We start from the raw sequence: 16656 nt of genomic DNA, 5'->3' as shown, positions 1-16656 counted from the left end.
GTTTTAATGTGATTCCTATCTATCTGTATCTATCAAAATTACAACAATGTTAGTCCCAAGCCTGCACTTTGTCCAGATATTCTCAGTTCAGATCAGACTTGCAAAACCTAGTAGAGGCAAAAATTAGAATTAGGTTGACTTCTTCGGGCCACAGCAAGATCTGGAGGGGTGAGGGTGCCCTTGCAGCCCTGCATGGCAGCTACCTCACAGGACATGGAGGCTCTGGGGGAGTGAGGTGGTGCCCTCTGAATCTCCAGGATGTGCAGGCCTTGTTCAGATGGTTCCTAGGAGAAAATCATGCAGGTGGCCCCCTCCTCCTTCTGTCCATGTGGATGCAGGAAATAAAGAAATTTTAAGTTCCATTCACAAGACAAAAAGAGATGCATCTGTTGAGATCCAAGTTGCCTCACATCCACAGGATCCTTTGTTAGGGAGAGGACATTGAATTTCTAAAAAAGTCTTCTATGTCTTTGCATTAAGAAGCATTTTTTTAGGTTCTGTTTTGGTAAAACGTGTCACATGTAGTTCAAATGTTATAGAAATATGTTTCACCTTTGTTGGACATAGACATCTCAAATAGTCAAGTCCCAGTCCATTGTACCTCTCTTTAGATTTCCCCTAATGTGGCTAAAATGTAGTTTCTTCCATCACAAAACATATCCAGGGATAGATGTGTTGGCCATGTGGCAAAGTAGTGATTTTTCTCAGTATATCGTCTAGTTTGACTCTCACTACACAGTGAAGTATGGTGCTTCACTTTTTCAAATTCTTTGAAACTCTTCTGTGTCCTTTTCCTTTTAAAGAAAGCTGACAGATTTTCATTTTACTTATGCTCTTTTCAAATTCCTATTTTGTACACATTTTTCCCACCTTCCTTTTGTACTTGAACATCACTATTGCTCATTTCCCAAAAATTAGTGAACTAGCTCTTTGTTCTTCTTTCCTTTCATATATTTCAGTTTAGATGGCAATTTTCTGGACAAATACAATTCACAACATTTGGCATCAAATAGTTAACCATTTTTTAAAGGTTATTGTGTTTCGCAATACAGACATTAAGCAAGCACAGCATAGCAATAAAATAAGAGGGTCTTCCTCGTGGAACCAAAGAGAGTTTTCTTCCTTGATACGTGACGAAACCACACAATCATCAGAGGAGGACTTGTGCCAGAAAATAGTGAAGAAGGATGGATTCTGCAGAAGAGACACTTAAAAATCTATTTCAGCAACAACATGGATTTTTAATTTCAAAGGTAGGATCGGTGCAAATGTTGAAGCATTAATAACTATCAAAGCTTTAATTTTTCAATGAATGCATAGCATAAAAAAAACCTCTTGCTTCATTAAAAGTAACTGATATTGTTGGAAACCCACCTTGTTTTATTTATTTTTTTATTATGAAAACAAGTGAGGTGGGGATAAAGTTGATAGGAATGCCACAAATAAAGAATTATTAAATTCTTTATAAAGATTTCATTAAATATGCATCTGAATATTTCATCTGAAGCCCACATCTGTCTGGTGAACCTGACATTTTCCATCCTTATCTTAAGTGTTAGTTTTGACGACCTACTTGGGTAGGAATTGGAACAACAACTTAGTAGGAATTGGAACAACAACAATGATGTCTTTTTCAGTACTAGCTCACCTTCCAGTTCTAGAACATCAATAGCTACTACATTTACATGCCTTTAACCAAAGATGTACAATGTGGAACTGAGGGGGGGGGGCACATGTGCATTTAATGCCTTACCTGGGATCCCTTGATCTATTATCACTGCATTTCCACCCACAGGTTTGCACTTCAACTGCTTCTGGGGCTGTGTTAGGGCTGGCAGGGGAGAAGGGTGAGAAAAGGATTTCTGCTGACTCCCTTCTCAGTAAAGAGCATCACTGAGATATGCAACATTTTGTGTCAAGCCCCACGCCTTGAAAGGAAATGTGTGTGTGTAGTTGTTGTTTGTCTTCACATTGTTTCTGACATAAGGTATCTTTAAAGCAAATCTATCATGGAGTTATCTTGGCAAGATTTGTTCAGAGTGGGGATGACAGCAGGTTGGTTGGCAGCAGGATTTGCCCAAGGTCAACCAGTGGGTTTCCATTGCTGAGCAGGGATTCAAACCCTGGTCTCCAAGAGTTCTAGTCCAACCCTCAGACTGACTTTCATAATGGACATACAGTATATATTTCTTAGATCAGTATCAGGCAGGCAACTCTAGGGGGTGAAAACTGGTGGGTTGGTGGGGATTTTACCTTTTGTATAGAGTGTTTGTTTCATTGTTTCTTCCTGGATTGTCCCCTGTTTTGCCCTTTGGCAAAAAGGGCATACACACACATACATTACTGAAAGGATTGTGTACCTCCACCTTGAGTAAATGAGAGTGTGATACAGTTTTTATAGCACCCATACCTCTCTCTTGATGTCCTCACCATTTCTTGCACTTGTGTGGGGATCGGAAAGGAGACATGGTCTGAAAGAACTGTCATGTATGGTAGCAATGTGTCTCTACAGATAGGTACATTGTGCAGTGGTAAATAAGTGGGGCACTTCAGATTAATATTGCGCTTTGGGCCATTCTTCTTCCAGACTTTCATGCAAAGTTCAGTTAAAGTGCCTGAATATACCGCGATTAAAATATCTCCTAAGATGACAGGACAGTGAGAGAGAATAAGTATTAACTTGCTATAAATCTTGGACCCAGCAGAGGTTCAGAGGCCTGGAAGGAAGCTGTCTGGTTGGACTGAGTAAAGGAAGCACTAAATGGCTGCTCAGAGTCAATCTGCTTTCTTCCCCCTCTCCTTTGTTTTCTACCTCTCTGTGTTTTGTCTATTCTGCCTGTGTAAGAAAAGAGGGAGACACAGAAAAACATGCAAGTATGCACATTCATTCCCAGTGTTTTATGACTATTCTACTCTAACCACTATTTCGTGAATAGCCATGCCTATTATGGCAGCCATTTTCATATACTCTAACATTTAACAGAAAGAGTGTGGTCAAGATGGTAAAAACTATTAATGAAGAAGAATGCATAAGCTAGGAGAGGCTCAGCAGTTGCTCAGCAGTAGCTACAGGGCTCCAAATGATGTTGTCCACCAGAGGCAACTCTCCCTTGTTTTCCTACCATCCCTTGAAACATTTCACAAATGAAAACTGGGGCATGTAAAGACAAGCAAATATCAGAGCATGGTCAAGATGGGAAAAGTTACTAATGAGGAGTAAGAGACAAGCTAGGAGATGATGGAGCAGATGGCTTTTTGTCTGAGTCTACTGGGAAGGGCATGGTTTTGCTTCTTCCTCTCCTCATCCCCCACCCCCCAAGTTAGTGCAAATACTTTGAACTCACTTTGAAATAAGCTGAAGATAAAAAGTGAAAGAGGAGAAGGAAACTGGGGCATTTTCAAAGCAGCTTTAAAAGTGAAACAGATTAAAGAGCTTATTGCATGAACTTTAAAACTGGCTCAAACCTCCTGGACTGCAACCAGGTCATGGGATGGAGGTGGGGATCATCACATGCTAAATCACCGCCTAATCGCCGGCTGCCATCAACCTGAGTCCAAGCCGGGTCCCAGCCGTGCTCTGCTAGCACTTTTTTGAAGTCGGAAGCTTTCCCACTTCTAAAAAATGCTGGCAGAGTGCAGCTAGGGCCCAGGCTGATGGCAGCCAGCAATTAGGTGGCAATTCAGCAGTTGGGGAGGCTTGAGGTGGTTTTAAAGTTCATACAATAAACCCCTAACAGGCACTGTCCCTGCCGAATTGGGGCAGCCAGAGAATTGTACTCACTGGGTTTCTTTTTTTGTTTAATGTCAAATGAATCCAAAGGCACCCAAAATGTTCAGGATCTCATCTCTAAGTTAAAGCCACAGTGAGAACTAGCAGAATCCAAAGGTGCTTCTTTGGAAAAATATTGTGCTCGCTGCTCTCATCTCCCAAGTTGCCACAGCATTGGTGGCGGTGGCCCAAGTCTTCCACATTCCTCTTGCTACCACTGCTGCTAATGCTCAATTCTTTGGGCACTGCAGCCTCCCAACAGATGGACTATTAGCAGTAGTTCACTGTGGAAGAGCAGACTGGCTCCTTTCCCCATATGCCTTCCTGCGTGATGCCGAAGAGCTAGAGGAGGAGGAGCTGGCCGAATGAGGGAGGGAGAAGACTCCCTTTTCTGCCTCACCAGCAAAGCCACAAGACCCAGAATTCAACACCTTCTTCTGTCACCTCACAGCCTTTCTTGTTCTGATGGGACTGCTGGACACGTGGGAAAGGGAGGACACTCCCTTTCCTACCTGACCAGCAAAGCTACCAGACTTGGAAATTTAGCGCTCCTTCCTACTAGTGCACTTTGTTTCACACACACCCCATTGAGGTGTTACCCAGTGTGATCCACATACCCCGCACCCTCATAGTTATACCCTGTTTGCAATGGCATTTCATATTTGCAACAGCTTGAAGCTTGCTCTCACAATGACCTGCTTCTAATACAGGCATTCCACAACTATTTTCTTGTACTTGTGCACTAGGAATACTCCTGGGTGCTTACAGCATGTCTTTCTGTGCAGTTGTTAATGGGAACTTGGGGGAAGCAAATATAGGATTCTCAAATTATCAGGTGGAGCAGGGTGGTCTCACTGTTTGGATAGATGGGACACAGCCCATCTCAACCCCCAGACACTTCCCATTCAGCACAGGTGCAGAAGTTGTACTTAGGCCTTGAAAATGAAACAAATTAGGAAGGGGACAGAGCCCCTTGCCCTTTACTAATGCCCCCTTTTTTACTCTGCCTGCATGTTTTATGTCTTGTACAACTTTGCATATTTTTTTTCAAGGAACTCATCTTCTGCCTTCAAGAGCTTTGCACAGACAGCCTTAAATTCAAGTAGATCTTCACATTTCATTTGGTATATTAACAAGTGGTTGACAGCAACTGCAGAGCTTTGATTAGGATCTTCCAGTACCTGCTTGATAAAGCAGTAGTTTTTATATAACAAAAATGTCTTCCTCAAAAGTGTTCATATTGCTAGTATTGTATTTGGCCATTTTTGCTTTGTTAATTCCTTAGAAATTTAAAAATGGGCCATAACAGCAGCAGCAACAACAGAGTTAACCTATATTACTGCTAAGTATCTGATTCCCCCCCCCCTCCGCTTGTTTGTTTCCAGATTATGTTTACTGCCTGTGAGTTGGGAGTATTTGATCTCCTTTTGGAGTCAGCAGACACTTTGACCTCTGCAGCTATCGCTGAACGCCTGAGCACCAACCACATGGGAATGGAGAGGCTGCTGGAGGCCTGTGTGGGTTTAAAGTTACTGAGAATGGAGAGGAAGAACAATGAAGGTAACCATATTAGAAGAAGTAAGGAACTTTGGTTGCCCCTTGATGGCAATACACTGTAGGGTTGCCAGTTCAGGATCATCTCATGCCTCAAGATTTCTGGGTCAAAACTTGCATCCTATTTAAGGCCCCCAGTTATGCATCAGGTATTAGACCACAGGTTGTTATTCAAGGACACTCATATACAGAAAGAGAACATATTTTCTCATTTGGAAATTAAGACTTAGCTAAAGGAGCTGTTCCTAGATTAAGATGAAACTACAGTCGCCCCTCCTAACTTGCGGATCTCAGATCCATGACCTTGATTATGCATGGAGGGGCAACATCCATTAATTCTCATGGTGCGTGTGCCTGGGGGGCACACCCTATTCAAGCTTATGAGGCTTGAATACACTTGAGCCTCCATTTTATGTGTGTGGGGGGTGGGTGGGTGTTCCAGAATGGATCATCCATGCAAACGGAGGACCAACTGTATAGGACTCTTCCTTCTCCTTTCCTTAGCAGAAAGGATAAGGAACTTTTAAATCTAGCCTACTGGCTTCTAGCCAGAAGGTGGATGAAGAGTAGAGCCTGGGGCCCTCTGCCACAATGACTGGAAGGCAAGGAAACAACTGAGAAAGTAAATTATCAATACCCCTGGAGTGTGTTTGCAAGTTGCAGCAACCAGTCCATTAATCCTTACAAATATCCTCTTGCCTAGAGCTGAGCAACCCAAAACTGAAGTATATGCACCCTTGTCTCTTGTCTGAAGATGACCATGAAAACTGGAGAGTCAGGACCATACCTTTGTTGTTATGTGCCTTCAAGTCAAATCTGACTTATGACAAGCCCAAGGTGAACCTATAATGGGGTTTTCTTGGCAACATTTGTTCAGAGGGTTTGGCTTTGCCTTCCTCTGAGGATGAGTCGATGTTTTGTATGTTTTTAATTGAATTGTATTTTTAAAAATTATAGTCTCCTTTAAGTTCCAACTTGGAAAAAAGCAGAATATAAATATTGTTGTTGTTGTTTAAAAAAATGTGTAACCAACTCAGTGTCACCTAGTGGGTTTCCATGAATGAGCAGGGATTGGAACCCTAGTCTCCAGAGTTTTCAGTACGTATCACCTATCTATTTTTCTGGCTCTTCCTACTTATCACCTATCTGTTATCATACTTCTCTCAGATTTTTAAAAACAGAATGTTTTGTTTCCTTTATTTTAAGGATTTTATGGAAACACAGACCTTGCCAACCTCTGCCTTGGCAAATCAAGCCCAAAGTCCCAGTATCAATACATGAAGTTCCACTCTGAATTTGTCTACCCAAGTATGCAGTATTTAACAGATGCTGTGAGGTAAGGAGTTAACACAATTGTCAAGGGTGGGAACTTTATTATGAGCTGTCAAGTTGATTTTGACTTACAACTGTATGAATGAAAGATATCCAGGTGACCCAGTTATTATTCTTGTTCTATTTCAGGGAAGGAAAAAACCAAATTCAATCAATATATGGTACTTCAGAAAAAGATTGTTTTAAGGCCTTGAACAGGTAAGAGTAGTACCGTGTTTATACTCAACTATAAGTTGATCTCATGTATAAGTTGAAGGCAGGTTTGGGGACCAAAATTATGGATTTTGATATGACCCATGGATAAGTCGAGGGAAAAACTTAGAGACGTGTAACAAAAGATCTAAAGGATTAAACAAAGAAAAACAATGGCAAGGAACCTATAAAATTCCAGCAGGCATAACTATTTGTGCTCACATTAAAGGATGGATGGATAAGAGAATAGAAGGGGGTCATTGCTTCCAGGGCAGAATTCATTATTGCCTTTCACCAGAGGATGGTTCATTCTTTCATTATATATATGAGTTACAGTACTTACATTGACCCGTGGATAAGCCGACTCCGGTTTTTGTGGTCAATTATTTGACTAAAATTTCTAGATTTATATATGAGTATATACAGTAGTTTCTATGTCTGCTGCCTGAAGATACTTTTTGTAGAGTGATGTAATCCTTGTACAAATATGTAAAATATATGATCCTAGCACAAGGAGACAGAGTCTAATTTTTCACTCACATGATTGTGCATTAGTGGAATGTAACACACTACAACTGGATTCACAAAGATAGTGCATGTTGTAATGCATTTTGCACATCTGTATGTACAATAGTACAGTTGTATCATATATACAACTCTGTTTCTGCAAACTTCAACTGAATACATATTTCCATATCAGACAAAAATGTTCCACCACTTTTTAAGGGAAGTTACATATGAATAGCAGTAGGCCCACCTTGATTTCCAGCCACATTTCCTGTGTCTTGTCTATTTTTCTGTGTCTTCATTGTTTTTGTCCACATGTGGCTCTCTGTTATAGTACTGAGTAACTTTTTAAAACATCCCAAATGGGCTTAATTTATTGGTGTGTGTGTGTGTGTGTGTGTGTGTGTGTGTGTGTGTGTGTGTGTAAAACCAGAATCTGAATAGCCCAGCAAACTTCCCATTAAGGATATTCCTAATTTACTTATTGCAAGGGGTATCCTATCTTTGCAGCTGTATGTCAGGCTTTGTATGCAGCCATTCTTTGTTCTAATCTTCTGTTCTGATTTTCATTTCCTAGTTCAGAGGAACAACAGCAAAGATTCTCCAGTGCCATGGAGGATGCTTGGAATCTTTATGGTGAGGAAGTAATATCTGCATTGGATCTTTCTTGTTTCCATGTTGTTTGTGATTTGGGGGGTAAGTAGCAGACATTCTTAGCTGCCTTTCTTTATTTGGCATTTGAATCCCTATTGAGTTGAGAGATGACCTCTTAGGTTGCTTTTTATCCTTGTGATTCTTTGATAGTAAAAGTTGTAGTAACCCCACCTCCATACCATTGTACATTATATCATTACTTTAATACATAATATTTATTCAAGAGCCAGCATGGTGTAGTGTTGGACTAGGACTCTGGAGACCAGTGTTTGTATCCCCACTCAGCTATGGAAATCCACTGCGTGATCTTGAGCAAATCATACTCTCTTGGTCTCAGAGGAAGACTTTCTGAGCAAATCTTGCTAAGAAACCCCTGTGGACGTTATCACATGGGACAAAATTTGAAGTTTAAAGTGGGGCCAATGCAGGGTCATCTAGGGCTTAGGAACAAACCCACAGCAGGCAATCGGAAGAGAATCCAGGGAGAATGTGAGGTCAATCAGAAAATATGCAAATTCGCAGAACTACCGGATTTACGTTTCCATTTTGCTTGCGAATTGACTCCCTTCACATAATGCCAGCCATGTGGAAAGCAAGCCTCAGTTGACCCCAGGGTGTCTTGCTGTGCCAAAGAAGGAAAATGCTCTCATCCCTTAAAGGGATACACACATGCTCCCCTCTTTAGGCTCCCTGGGTGCTTTTCCTCCTCTAATTAAGGTCACAGCTGCTGGGAGAAGGCAGAGAGAGGACGTTTTGGAAGTCCTCCTGGACAGGAGGAAGAAGTGGAGGACATGCCCTTGAAAAGGAGGGCAAGGAATCAGGCAGGTTTATGGAACCAGCCTTCTTGCGTGTGTGTGCCTTTGTGTGTGGTTTTAGGAGTTTGCAAAGGGCAGCCTCATTCTGCCTTTCTCTGAAACACCTTTTGGGGCTACTGTGGCAAAGAGGATTTGAAATGACTTGAAGTCACACAAAAACAACATCCCATTGTTAAAGGGTTCTATCACTATAACTAGACTAGGAGATAGCTGGAAACTGTTCTAAAAGTAGGCAGTCATTTTGGAGACGAACACATGTCTCCTATCGCCTCACTTCATTCCATGGATATGGTGTCACCAAGGAGTTTCCATGTAAACCTCCATTTGAAGGATGAAGTCAAACTGAGGCCAATCAGAGTAAGCTCTGGAAGTATCTTGGGACTACTCTTAGCCTTCCAGAATCTAGGCATTTGTAAATCAGTTTTTTTTAAATACAGAAGGTGCCTCCTCCCTTGACAGTTGGCCCACCGTATTCTGCTTTCACATATTCAGCTATCCATGACTTGAAAATATTCATACATACACACATCAAAAATCCCAAAACACAAAGCTTGATTTTTCCATTTTATATAAGGGACACTGTTTTACTACACCACTGTATTTTATGAGCTGCTTTTTGCTGATGCTGCTGCCCTCGTTGCCCATACGGAAGCAGCTCTGCAGCGCCTCACATCTTGTTTTGCAACAGCTGCAGAGCTCTTTGGGCTGGAAGTCAGTCTGAAGAAAATGGAAATTCTCTACCAGCCGGCACCACAGGAAGAACACTACCATCCCCACATCACCATAGGCACATCTGTGCTTAAGTCCGTCCAGCAGTTCACCTTCCTGGGAAGCATCATCTCCTCAGACACCAAGATTGATAAAGAGATTGATCACAGACTGGCAAAGGCATATAGCGCATTTGGAAGGCTTCACAAAAGAGTCTGGAGTAACAAACACTTGAGGCGAAGTACAAAAATCAGTGTGTATAGAGCCATGTACTGTCTATTCTCCTCTATGAGTCTGAAACATTGGTCACCTATCGCCAACACCTACGACTCCTTGAACGCTTTCATCAGCGCTGTTTACGCACAATTCTAAATATACACTGGGCTGACTATGTGACAAATGTTGCTGTCCTTGAGCAAGCAGGGATCACCAGCATTGAGGCCATGCTATTGAGGACGCAGCTGCGCTGGGCAGGACATGTTTCTAGGATGAAGGACCATCGCCTCCCCAAAATAGTACTCTATGGTGAACTCGCCACAAGTCAGCGTAAGAGGGGCGCCCAAAGAAGAGATACAACGACTCCCTGAAACAACATCTCAGGCTTGGCCAGATAGATCACCAACAGTGGTCCTCCCTGGCCTCGCATCGGGATGCATGGAGACGCACTATCCATGACGCTGCAGCCTTCTTCCAAAGCTCATGCCGAACGAGCCTCGAAGAGAAACGACAACGCAGAAAGAACCGCAAACTGGAAACATCACCCAAGGAGACTTTCTGCTGTGCTTTCTGCAACTGGACCTGTTTATCCCGAATTGGCCTTTTTAGTCACCAACGCGCTTGTACAAAACGCGGGATGAGTCCTTCCTGAATCTTCGGTCGCGAAGCAAAGCCAGAGAGAGAGAGAGAATATGTTATGGTACTTGTGTATCCATGGATTTTTGTATCTACAGAGAGGTCTTGGTAGCAAACTGTAGCAGATATTAAGGAGATGATCACATTGACATAAAATCTGACTGCTCCACAGTCAGATTGTGGGTTACTACTGGGTATTATCAGATGTAATTTGCCACCACTGCCACTGGGCGACTGCAACCCGGCTGCATCCTAGGTCCCAGGTGCACTTTGGAGGCCGCTTTTCTAAACTGGGAGCTTGCCGTTTTGGAAAAGTGACCTCCGAAGCATGCCTGCAACATGAGATGCAGCCAGTTTGCAATTGGCCAGTAACAGCAACTTACTTCTGATAATACCCAGTAGCAGCCAGCAACCCATAACCTGACTATATCCCGTTGGGGAGCAGTCGGATTTTATGTCAATGTGATCATCTCCTAAGAACGTACATTAGTTTGTATAGAATAAGTCCTGGACTGCATAGATTTTTGTCGTTCCAGGATTCACCTTGTTAGGGTTTCCTGACGATTAAGGAACACATTTTCCAACCATTTGTCAAATATTTTTATAATATTTTTCCATCTCTAATTCTGTCAAAGTTCCACAAACAGATAAGCCCAACCTGATATTAGCCAAGTGTGTTGAAATTCAGTAGTGACAGAATTTTGAAAGAAGGACTCTGCAATAAATTTCTCTAGCATGCCTAGAAGTAGCACAGCCATGTTCTTTCATGATTGTTAACTTCCTACAAGCTGACTACAATTTAAGGAAACCCTATGAATGAGAGATTAGCAAATCATCCTATCATCAACTCAGACGCAGGGCTATGGCTTCCTTCATTGAGTTTATCCATCTATAATACAATGTTTCTCTTTTCCTACTGCCTTCTGTCTTAATGAGCATTATTGTCTATTCTGACTTCTTATATGTCCTTTTACCCTCTAATAATTTGTGGCTCTAGTCTTGAAATACATTAAAATTACTGAATAAAATTTCATACTTAAAATTTAGGAAGAAGTTCTAAAGACACAAAATAATTTTTGTTTGTTTGTTTGTTTGCTTTCCACTCTGTTCTTTTTAAAAAGGATGTAGTGATGCCTTTGTGAAAAAATATGTTTCATTGTACCCAAATTCTACTGTGACCATTTTTGACCTACCTGAAGTGGTGGAAAGAGCTAAGTGTTTTGTGTCCTCAGAGGATCACCGGATTACTTTTCAGGGTGGTAATTTATGGTTTCTGCTGTCATACCTAGATTTAAACTGTGGGTAATGATTTCCCTCTACAAGGCATGTATAAAAAGCAGCAGGGTTCAGCAGTGCATACTTTATAAATTTTGGAAGTAAAGAAGCATTTTATAGAGTGATCAGTGGAAAAGGAGGCAACTGGGAAATAGTTAAGACAAAATATGGTTTTCCTGTGGCAATGTAACTTTCTCTTTTCAGTACCATATATCCAGAGTACTCCTGTTCCTACTATAAGATCATATTATACTAGTCCCACTATACTCTACATAATACAAACCCTGTATATTCCTGCAGGTGTCACTTGCACAAGGCTTTCCATTAGTCCTAGTGAGGCAATTACCTCAGGCAGCAGTTACTTGGAGAAAGCATTTGGAGCTCTCTAACCAGTCCTCCCCTCAACTCTCTCCGCTGCTTGAGGACAGATCTATGTGTTCCTCAGCGCTTATACTGCAAACTAAAACTGGTCTAAAATAACCTGTGGACTTCAGGCACAGGGGAAGGAGAAGCACTTCAACACTGGTAAAATAAAAGTCTGCTCTCAAAACAGCATACTTCTATACTCTTATCTTTTGCTACAGGCAATAAACACTCTTGGTTTATAGTCTTAAATATAAATAATATTTTCAGAAGGTAGAAATAATTGTTTTATGTGCAAAATAATATTGTCAAGTAAACAGATATCTTCTTCATATATTACAGGTGATTTTTTTAATGATCCAGTTCCTGAAGCTGATCTTTATATCTTGGCTAGAATTCTTAATGCCTGGGATGATGAAAAGTGTTTGTCTCTGCTAACTAAACTACATAAGGCTTGTAAGCCTGGTACGTGTGCTTAGATAGGACAAGATGGGGACAAGACAGCTCTTTACAAACTTTGATGAACAAATGAACACTCCTAGGCTCACAATATGCATTGTCTTTAATTTGCTTGCAGATGTTTCAGTTTCTCGAATGTTCAGAAACAGCATGCATTAAGATTCTGTCCAGACTGGTATCCACAGCAACTAGTGGCAATAATCCAGGTTTTGGGGCATGATTCTTTTCCAGCCTTAAGCTGCTACCACACTACAGATTTAATGTAATTTGACACCACTTTAACTGTCATAGCTCCATCCTATGGAATCCTGGGATTTGTAGTTTGTTGTTGTACCAGAGCTTTCTGACAGAGAAGATTGAATAGTTCACAAAATGAAATTTACAAATCTCAGAATTCCATAATATTGAGTCATGACAGTTACAGTGGTTTCAGACTGCATCAGTTCTGCTGTCTAAACTCTTCTATGGAGAGACCAGGGATCGTACCTGGGCCTTTTGCATTCCATACATGTGCTCTACCACTGAGCTATTCCATTCCCTCTAAAATCTTCGTCTTTATTATTCTCTGGAGGTATTCTTCATCTGTCCAGTGTGTTGCAAGTATCAAATAAATACACCATTATCTGCACAGGCTCATTAACCCATGAGCTGCTCTGCCTTAACATCAGCAGTTAAAGGGGTTATATTGGAAAGAAAGCTTTCATCATCTAATTTGGAGTGGGAATTAAATTATTCTGTTAAACAGGGTTATCATATCACCTCTTAACCTTCTCTTCTTCAGGCTAAACATCCCCAGCTCCTTAAGTCATTCTTCATAGGGCATGGTTTCCAGACCCTTCACCATTTTAATCACACTCCAGTTTTTCAACATCCTTTTTAAATAGTGGTGCCCAGTATTCTTTTTAAATAGTGGTACACAGTATTCCAGGTGGGACCTGACCAAAGCAGAATAGAGTGGCACTATTACTTCCCTTGATCTAGACACTATACTTCTATTGTTGCAGCCTAAAATTGCATTGGCCTTGTTAGGTGCCACATCACACTGTTGACTCATGTTCAACTTGTGGTCTACTTGGACTCCCAGATCCCTTTCACACGTAGTCTGGTTCATCCAGGTGTCGCCCATCTTATATCTGTGCATTTCATTTTTCCGCCCAAGTGCAGTACCTTACATTTCTCCATGTTGAAATTCATTTTGTTAGCTTTGGCCCAGCTTTCTAATCTATTCAGGCCATTTTGAATTTTGATCCTGTCCTCTGGGGTATTAACTATTCCTCCTAGTTTGGTGTCATCTGCAAATTTGATAAGTATGCCCCAATTCTGTCATCCAAGTCATTGATAAAGATGTTGAATAGAATTGGGCCCAGGAAAGAACGCTGTGGCACCCCACTGGTCACTTCTCACTTCACTTCAGCATCAGAATTCTTGACTGTTGGCCAGACTGGGTAGGGTTTCTGGGAGTTGAAGTCTAAAACACCTGGAGGACCAAAATTTAGGAATTACTGCTGAAACGCCCGTATTCGTTTCTGGCACAGTACATACCGCCATAAAGCGGCGTACCAGTGCCGATTCTAGGGTTAGGGGCCATGCAGCAACCACATGGTCCCTAACCCTAGAACGTATGGGTGGCGTAACAATGGCAGCACCTTGTGTACACGGGTGCCTCCATTGTTACGTAAACACCGCGTGGCATCCCTACGGCTTAAAACGAACCTGCTTTTCTTGGGTTCTTTTTCCTGTGTAGGGAAGCCGCGTGGTTTGGCGGCTGTGGCTTCCCTCCACATGAAAAAAGGCCACCGCCAGCCCGGACTTATGAAGAGGTATGTACCGGGCCTCTGTTAGTTATTCAAGTTATTCTATGTAATGAATCTTGTGCACTGTCACTTTCCTCAAAGGGAATTATGTGCAGTATACACCGATGCTATTATTTCTTTCTTGAAACAGAGACCTTTTAGTAAGACATTGCCTCTCATAAGATGTCGATGTTGGGCAAGAGCTGAAAGGTCAGTCTTGCTGCACCTGCCCCCTCCCAGGGCACAGAACTGCAGGATAAAGTCCTGAACCTAGAAAAAAACTTTCAACCAAAGACTTTGATCAAAGTCTTTCCCAGCCTTATGCAGCTTCACAGCTGAGCTGATTCACAGCATGAAGATGGGACAGACAAAACTTTATATAGTTTGTATAGATAAAGCAGGTGTTCAAGCAAACCTAGCTATCTAGTTTCTCTCCAGCAAGGTTGAGGGGTCCTAGTCAGGTCTACCATGCTATAGCTAGCAGAGACATATCAGGCTGGCATACAATAACAAGCAGTCTTCAAGGTGAAAGTGTCTGGTTTCAATCAACATCTTATCCCAAATGCCCCTTTTCTGGATTGTGTGCTTTGCACGTTCCAAGGAGTTAGAAAGACACACACAAAATGGATCCAAGGATTCAAACTCACAGAATGGCACCCCTTAGGTTAACTGCCAAGTAATAAATACATACTTGAATACAGATTTGCAGTTTACAACTGAAACTCAGTTTAAAGTCCCATGGGTTTATGGACAGTCCTCCAGGCTCCTCTTTGTTTGACATTGTGCAAGAGTAGGATGCAGCTGAACCTGTCAAAAGAATAAAAGCCTCTAACAGTCTTGAAGACTTTCACCAGCAGGTGTAGAGAGGAGGCTGTTAGGGAGAGAACATGGGTTGATATTGTGAATCACATTGAACAAAATTCTATAGTTTCCCAGCAGTTTGCTTTTTTGACAGAAATGGCACTCCTATGATAGAAAGAGGCAGTTATTTGTAAAGAAGTGCTCATTTCTTTTAGAGCTAGTGAAAGTTGCATTCTTTTTTCCATAAGGTCCTGTTAATAGGTTGCTTGATAAAATTAAACTTCACTTTTCAGAATGCTATTGCAATTGGTATCACATTTATTTTTTTCATAAATGAATAAAATTTATTTTGAAACAGGTGGTGGAGTGCTAGTAATTGAATCAATTCTGAATGATGACAGAAGTGGACCCCTTGAAGCCCACGTTACTTCCTTAAAGATACTGCTCAATACGGATGGGAAAATCCGGACCCCATCAGAACACAGTGAGCTTTTTAGTGCATCTGGCTTCAAGAAAGTTGAAGTAAAGAAAGGAAGCATTTATGGCATTATTTTGGGAAGAAAGTAATGTTGCTCCTGCTTTGTTCTTGTGATGGAAGTCAGGATAATAAAATTCTGTTCATTTCCTTCTTCTGGACACTATTTCAAAACACAATATGGCACTGCATTTCCTCCAATATCCTCTTCTTTTTCTTTTGTAGTTACTTGAATAGATTGGTTGAAGGGGACCTATGACCTTTTGGATATCGTGGGACTGTAACTCCCATCATCCCAGAACACTGACAATACTTTTTGAGATTCTTGGTCGTTGGTGTCCAAGAACAAGTGGAGATTGACAGGTTCCCCATCTCTCCTCAGGATACATTTTGAGATGGCTTCATTCCAGATTATTTATAATCCTTCCAATAAGTTCGAATTCACAACTGGTAGTAGCTGTGTTTAAGTCATAGAAAAAAGCAATGACATGCTATGATATCCCATGTTGTAACTTCCCTTCAGGCCATCTAAAGTCAACTGTATTTGCCCAGAGGTTCACACCCATATGATTAAGCAGACTGGTGCTTGACTTGTTGAACAGAAAAGCATCCATACAAGTAGTAAAAGTAGCAGCCATGGATACTCAATATGCTAATAGCTTTTTGACCTCACCTTACTATAATATAGTTAATTTAAGTAACGTTAGCAGGTTTGCTTTCAGAACATATGCATGAGCACCATTCATGTTCTGATGATACTCTCTTTCAGGTTCTGTTGCATTTTAATCCTAGTATAAGGAAGCTATTCCTTTAATTATGTGACAGATCAAAGAAAAACTGAGGCCAGAATCCTGGATTTGGACATATGTTGAAAAGTTCCATATATGCAGAACTAAAAAGATTATTGAATTAGAAATAATGCGATTTATCCCTAACGGGACACAGTCATGTTTCAGGTTATAAATGGGTATTATCGCATGTAAAATTGCCACTGCCACTGCCACTGCCAGGCATCTAGAACCTGGCTGCATCCTGGGTCCCAGCTGTGCCTAGCTGGCCACTTTTCCAAAATGGGATCTTGCTGTTTTGGAAAAACGGCTGGCTAGG

General features: G+C 41.4%; 1 protein-coding gene across 1 annotated transcript; it reads left to right on the top strand.

Moving 5' to 3' along the window:
* Nucleotides 1-1187: 1187 nt before the first annotated feature.
* On the top strand, nucleotides 1188-15993 carry LOC149319285 (acetylserotonin O-methyltransferase-like). Its single transcript, XM_089508023.1, has 8 exons — nucleotides 1188-1253; nucleotides 5155-5329; nucleotides 6530-6659; nucleotides 6785-6853; nucleotides 7932-8050; nucleotides 11505-11642; nucleotides 12364-12486; nucleotides 15433-15993. The coding sequence occupies exons 1-8, from the start codon at nucleotides 1188-1190 to the stop codon at nucleotides 15639-15641; spliced, it is 1029 nt and encodes a 342-aa protein (XP_089364149.1). The 3' UTR covers nucleotides 15642-15993.
* The last annotated feature ends 663 nt before the right edge of the window (nucleotides 15994-16656 follow it).

This window comes from Sceloporus occidentalis, unplaced genomic scaffold (assembly GCF_023333645.1).
Source record: "Sceloporus occidentalis isolate IW3139 unplaced genomic scaffold, rSceOcc1.0.p SCAF_2, whole genome shotgun sequence".
In the NCBI taxonomy this organism is placed as follows: domain Eukaryota; kingdom Metazoa; phylum Chordata; class Lepidosauria; order Squamata; family Phrynosomatidae; genus Sceloporus; species Sceloporus occidentalis.
The sequence above is the reverse complement of the archived record's forward strand: the minus strand, read 5'-3'. Positions and strand labels throughout refer to the sequence as shown.

Excerpts from the sequence above, each read along its gene's own strand:
- LOC149319285 (XM_089508023.1), top strand. The coding sequence starts at position 1,188 with ATGGATTCTGCAGAAGAGACACTTAAAAATCTATTTCAGCAACAACAT. Across the intron at positions 8,051-11,504 it reads TGTTGTTTGTGATTTGGGGG|GATGTAGTGATGCCTTTGTG; the intron begins GTAAGTAGCAGA and ends CTTTTTAAAAAG. Across the intron at positions 11,643-12,363 it reads CCGGATTACTTTTCAGGGTG|GTGATTTTTTTAATGATCCA; the intron begins GTAATTTATGGT and ends CATATATTACAG.